The 6,904-nt window shown below is 40.8% G+C and overlaps 1 protein-coding gene across 1 annotated transcript; it reads right to left on the bottom strand.

The window, feature by feature from the left end:
* Window positions 1-4,753: 4,753 nt before the first annotated feature.
* Window positions 4,754-6,056, bottom strand: LOC119661617 (pancreatic triacylglycerol lipase-like). Its single transcript, XM_038071037.1, has 2 exons — window positions 5,739-6,056; window positions 4,754-5,559 (listed from the first exon to the last, which is right to left on the bottom strand). The coding sequence occupies exons 1-2, from the start codon at window positions 6,020-6,022 to the stop codon at window positions 4,821-4,823; spliced, it is 1,023 nt and encodes a 340-aa protein (XP_037926965.1). The 5' UTR covers window positions 6,023-6,056; the 3' UTR covers window positions 4,754-4,820.
* Window positions 6,057-6,904: the final 848 nt, after the last annotated feature.

The following is a 6,904-nucleotide window of genomic DNA, read 5'->3' as shown; positions in this document are numbered from 1 at the left end:
AGCAGTTGGAGCAACCAATTCATAAAACATACCTCGTTTCATTGCGAGCAAGAAAATAGGTGCAAGCGAAAAAGCAAGCACGTGACAGATAAGTGCCGCAACCTAATGATTCTCAGAAAACTGTCGCTACCACGAGACCAGGCGCATTTATACGTACCATATAAAAATGCCTCAACAAAGGGATATTCCCTAAAAATAAAACGGGAACGTTTGGCGTTATTACCAAACAAAGCAAGAGACAACTGAAAGCAAAAAAGCTCTATGTGACATGCAGTTCGAATGCAAGAGAGGTTGCTCCACAAAAAGATGAGTGTATTCTCAACAGCCGCTACTGGTGTCGCTCTGCTACCAAGCCGGTTTCCTTAAGAAGAGCCACTACAATAATAGGGCAATCACTGCCTGTCGATTGGCATTATCTGCCCCATACATGAAAAGGGGGACATCAAGCAGTGCTACAATTATAGAGGTATCACGTCGCTGAGTACCATCTACAAGATATTCTCCGTTATCTTGCTAGACCGGCCCATACCAAAGAGTCTTCATTCCAGACAAATCAGCACAGATTAGATTTTCCCTTTGCAGCAAGCGATGGAAAAACTGCCAAAATATGACCATTAATTGCATCATCATTTCATCGACTTAAAGCCGCCTATGACAGCATAGACAGGGAACAACTGTACATGACTATGAGAGAATTCGGTATCCCGGTGAAATTGGTTCACTTTCGAGACGATTCAACAGCAACAACAAGGGGATGCTCTATCATGTCTCCACTTTAACCTGACCCTAGAGAGAGTGATTCACGATTCAGATGTCAATACAAAAGGCACCATCGTCTTCAAGTCCACCCAACTACTGCCATACGCTGACGATATTGGCATTAGGGAAGAACAATCCGAGCTGTACAGTCTACTTTCATCTAGATCAACCAGGCGGTGTGAAATCTCGGGCTGGACATTAATGAAACCAAGGCAAAGTAAACATCAGCGCCAAAGAACAAAAAAACGAACAACATTGAATCGCGCTGGTCAAGCGAAAACAATAAAGAGAGTAGACTTCAACTTCATATCTAGGGCCGAATATCACAATAAATAACAGCTATGATAATGAAATGAGCTTCAACTTACAAAAACTGTTTCGCTCGAAACGGGTCAAAGCTCTTACTGTAGAAAACTACGATTCTGTCAGTCCTTATGTATTCCTCAGAGACCTATTTCAGCTTACAAAGACTGTTCCGCTCGAAACGTCTCACAATAGGGTCAAAGCTCTTACTGTACAAGACTATGATCTTGCCAGTCCTTATGTATTCCTCGGAAACTTGGGTTCTTAGCAAGAAAAATCGCGAAATCTTGGCCGCATTCGAGAGAAGAATCCTCCGAAGAGTTTTTGTCCCATTCCGTAGCCTTCATAACGATGAAATCTATGAGCGATACCATGACCGTCCGGTTGTGGATAAAATCCGGTTCAATTGGTTATGGTGGGCGGATCACTTGATCCGTATGGATGAGGATAATCCAACCCGGAAAGTCTATAAGGAAAATATCTATGGTAGAAAAAGAAGACGAGGCAGACCCTGCCTGAGATGGAGCGATGGCGTAGGTCAGGATGCCAGACAGCTTTTAGGGATATGGAATTGGTGGACCTCGGGGCGAAACTAGGGTGTTTGAATTTCCTTGCTAAGGCAGCCCTAAACCGGATACTGATTGTTGCGCCATTAGTAATGATAGACAATATTTGCTGCAATAGCAGGCGGCAAATGGTACGCGGATACCTTCAAATTCAATTCTTAAAAACACCGTTGATGTTCTGGGGTTTACATTCAAAGTACTCTCTGCTTGTCGTATAAAAATGAGAAAAATGTTTGGGTTAGAAATTTGCAAATTTCAAAATTGCATTGCTATGAAAACCCAAACAACGCCCCAGAGAGGAATTGATATCGCAGCTACGAAATTCGGCTATAAAAAGCCACTCATTGCTTGTTCCTGAACAATATATACCTAACATTCTGGGCGTAAGTAAAGCGAGATGACAGGACGCTAGAGAGTAATCCTCCCTCCTTTGCAGAATCAGAAAATAAAGCTGGAAAGCCTAGGATTAGTAAACTCGAAGCTGGTCTCAGATGGTTCCTGACAGCCCTCGCAAAGCACACTCTCATGTTCTGGTAGCCGATTTTTGGTAGGTGGATCAAAGTGGGCACTGGCAACAGCTTGCTCAGGTATTTTATGGGAATGTTTTTGGTGACCGTAACAACAACGCTGAAAAGTTGGCAGATTTCGGTAACTTTGACCACCGTCATCGGGGCTCACCACGAAGTTAGTTATGATAGATTACAGGTAACTTACGGGCAACGAACATCTAATAAGATCAAACATATCGCCATCAGCAGCAGATTTACGAGTCACCTTCTGGATATACGTAATAAAAGAGTTCTGTAAGTTGACCTCAAAACAGGCAATTATGTGATTATTGCTTAACTTCGTTTCCGCACCGCTGCCACATCTGCGGGCAGATAAGCATCGGCCCTCCGAATTCAATACGGTCCTTGATTCGAACGCCGTGCAACACTTTATCTGTTCACAGAATACAAAAGGAACGAAATGTACGAGGAGAACACACGGTGACATAGATAATTCTACCAATGCGTTGATGAGGGAAGCTGCCACAAATAACGACGATTCCACTATCATATACCGCACAACGCATGAACTTGAAGGGGTCAAAAACCGTTGGATAATCCTGTGAAGGTCATCCACGCCAACGAATGCAGCAGCACTTTGCCGTGATTCTGAATGATATACGATCCAGTAGAATTCCACTGATCGTGGATGAAACGGATAATCCGAAACCGCTAACACGCAACGACTATACTTCAAAATAGAATCGAAATTATCTTACTTCCTAGATCCATTAAGACCCTGCAGATCATGGAACAATAAGCAAAATACAAATCACGGCTTCACCTGCTCTTCATAAAATTCGAGTAGGCCTTCTCAACACCAACAAAACCAAGGTTCTCTGTCTTGTTAATGAACGCAACATCGGAGTGTAACTTTCACTCATGAGATTGAAGTTACCTTTCTTAGATATACTAATCAAAACAGACAATTATCTTTTTCTATTTACAGGAAACCCTCCAGTACCCAGCGGACAATTCCGGTCACTTCATTCCATAGTTACCAGCATAAAACGGCAGCTTATGGCTCGATGATCCACCACCTTCTAATAATTCCACTCACAAAGGAAGAGCGAAGAATACTACATTATGGACACTGCAAGGAAGAACGGGTACACAAGCTCCACCATAGATACGATGATCAGGAGACACGCACGAAAGATAGAACGTAATAACCTCACTACAGTATACATCCAACAATCGACTTCTACCGCATTAAAAAGATCAAGTGCCACCTGCTTAAATCCGTTCAAGCATATAAAACGGACATTAAAAAGGTTCGATATACAACTGGTAGGATCAAATCGTATCTACCAGCTAACATCTCAGCTGGCTGGAGGAAAGGACCGAAAAACGGTGGAGGAGATCAGCGAGATCGCGTGCTCAGATTGTCCGAAGGTGTATATCGGACAAACAAAAAGGCTGGTAACCACTAGATTTAGGGAGCATAGGAAGGAGGCAGAGTTGGCTATTAAGTACTTTCGAAAACCCACAAAATCTATGGTGGCTAAGCATATGGGAGATTGCGGCAATAAAATTAGCGCGGATGATTTGAAAGTGTTAAAATAGGTAAGAAAAATTACAAATTAGGAAAGGATGAGTATTTTCGGAAAGTCCTGAAGGTAGCTGGAACACTTTTCAGTGAACCGAGGCAGATAGGCATTGTTAACGCACTATGCCTCATTTAAGAATAAATGGCTACGATTTATCTAATTTATGTCGATCTTCTTTTCGATAAATGATCGATCGCGTCCAAGGTGGCACAATAGACGTTCTAACAAAAAAAAGTAATGCAAACATATATAAGGCGGGAGTTCTTTTTTTTTACCATTAAGAGCAACAATTTTTTTATATTTCACTTTAAATAGTTTTAAAGATGGAGTCATTATTTTCAATGCTACGGTTTTCCAACATATCGATGGGTATATTGGCGACAGTCTGCCGAATGGTGTTCTTTTTGTGAACCAGTGTCCTGGAGCAATCGTGTTTTAGAATAACATCATTAAAACACGAGGTAAATCAACCCAACAAGCTTTCCACTGCTGTTTACCACTAATACATACATGTGGATCCTCCTGAAAACTAATGCTGTAAAATAGTCATCGGTACTTGGCTTGTTATCGCAGAAATTAACTGCTGAAACCATACAATTCCCGCATGCATCGTCACAATTTACTGATGCTCCCTGGTTCCCTCTAAACGGACCATTTATTCTAAATCGAAAGGTGCCAGGGTCATTTTATGCGCGAAGAAACGCTACGGTTCGATGGTTGAAGGGATAGAGCGTCAGCTTCCCGATCTTACTGCTTTTGATTCAGTCAGTCTTCATTGGTGTACATATGTGTTCGTCTTATGTATGTGTTGCTGCTATGAGCTTATCAATTGAATAGGATTAAGAGCGATGATAGTGAAACTGAAGCACAATCTGACAGTTTGGATCCCCTATACTTCACTTAGGAGTGAACAGGAAACACTAACTAGGAACCCATCATTTCAGAGCACCACCATTATAAAGCCAATTGGCTTCTCATGCCTTTAATAAGCTTCCGCAGTAGTGACCTTTCCAGAAAATTTCAAAGATGGAGAAGACAAAACTTTAAATTTTATTTCTTTCTTAAAATTAAGGTCACCTATCAAATTATTTTTTTTAAACACTTCCTGTAGCATACGGATACTTTGAGTTAACTGGCAGATAATACACGCCTTCGACGCCACGTCCGTAGTTTGATGGTTGACCACCCATACGGGCAGTAGTTGCTCCGCGGATACTACAATCCTTTCCAGTAATTTCACTGTATCCAGAACATTTTGCAGCCAAAAACTCATTAGGTAAGCTCAAAGATTCAGCAAAGTATGTGCATGAACGAGAATGGGAGCAGCCAGTAGTCAAATCGAATCCACATCCTGGTTGATCATTACCATAGTTAGGATAGAAAGAAGCATTACCGATTGGCTCTTCAAAACCAAGGGCTCCACCGTCGGTATGAATAGATTCAACATACAAGGCATCGCCCGTAGCCAGACGTTTAGATGGTTGATTGATAGAGAACATTGGGAGGGCGGCATCCAAACCAAAGATTGTGTTGATCTTTCCCTTAGTAACGTGTTTTCCACCAATACCAACGACATGAGCACCTAAAGAGTGGCCGATCAGATAGGTGTCGCCTGTGTTCAAGTTTCCATTTGCAACAACAAAGTCAATAAAGGCTGCGAGTTTCTTCCCAGCAGTCATGGTATTAGCAGCGGCTTTGACATAGTCGAAAGTATTGGAACCAGCACTCCATCCAACGACGAAAACGTTAAAAGCTCCTCGAGTCAAGTACTGATTGCGAATGTCGGCGTTCATATCGGAAGTATGACTTTGACGCCATCCATGGGCAATGAATCTGTAAATACAATGGAAAGAACTTCTATAGAAAAAAAATCTCTTTTGCTCTGCATGGATTTCACCAGGATTAACACGGGAGGAAACATGCCTTACAAATGTGACCAACCAAGAAGAGTGGTTTAGGCTTAACTGGGAGAGAAGCCCTGAATAAAACTAAATGTCTGCATGTTACCTTACCTGGTTGGATTTTTTGGATCAAAGTTGGAGGCCCTCAAAGCACTAGCATCTCCTGTGGCAATTTGTTGAGCAGTTACTGAATTCTTTTTAGTGTAGAGATAAAAGTTCATGGCAAAATCGCTCCTTTCAGCAAGTGCCTTTTTGAAGGTAACGTCGCTCAGATTAACCAGATGCATGTTATAGTCGCTATCTGGAATGAGGACCCATTCTTCTGGATCGTAATCAATGGGCGACGCCAAAATAGCGGAAACACCAATAACCACCAAACCAAACACAACTTTCATTTTCACTTTTTCAAACTAAGACAACATAAGTAGTTTCCCCACGCTCTTATATATTCTAGTAAATTGATTTAAAAAAGATACCATAACTTCCAAAGAATGATCGCTGTCTGCCATATGATTACAGGGTGCGAATTTTCATAAGTTTAGCAAAGTTGTTTTTTTTGCAGTCAGTACAACGTGGACCCTTCCACAGGAATCCTGTAGGGAGTAAACATAAACTGCAAAGCAGCAATAATTTGCAATCAGTGCGAAAGTACATAGTGTGCGAAGTAAAATGAAGCTGGGGAAATGCTGAGATATCTCATTCGATTTCTCGATTAACGACTTTTTTTCATCCTTTTTTCGAACGAAGCGTTTCATGTGATAAGTAGCTGATAGAAATGGCACAATTGAAAATTAGTAATTAAAGGTGATAACAATAGCAATCATCCTCAGACAGTTATATTCAACGTTATCACTCTTTCGAGACGGGAACTTTAGAAACAAAAATCTTAGTTCTTTTCAAATAATGCAATCGATATGTCAATTGAAATCCATACTGTTACTATTTTTCATTCTTAAGCGATCCCGGACGTTATAGTCGGATGCTGAGCTGATCCACATGCCGTCTTATAAAATTTAGGTTCATCGTTAATATGAAGCTTTATTTCTAATTTTAATGATAATTCAAACCATCAGTAATAGGTAAAAGTGTGGGCCAGATAACTGGAACCGTGGATGTACCAAAATAACTGACATCTATAATTATTTAAGTATCATACCTAAAAGTACCTAAGAATTTATGAAAAACTTGGTCGCATGAACGGGGTCTTTAATTTTTAGTTTTTAAAATCATTTTTATTTTTAAGAAATAGGTAACAATAGTATATAGATTGGAAAAAT

The sequence above is a fragment of the Hermetia illucens genome, chromosome 1 (assembly GCF_905115235.1).
Source record: "Hermetia illucens chromosome 1, iHerIll2.2.curated.20191125, whole genome shotgun sequence".
Classification (NCBI taxonomy): domain Eukaryota; kingdom Metazoa; phylum Arthropoda; class Insecta; order Diptera; family Stratiomyidae; genus Hermetia; species Hermetia illucens.
This window is presented reverse-complemented; position numbering and strand designations above follow the sequence as displayed.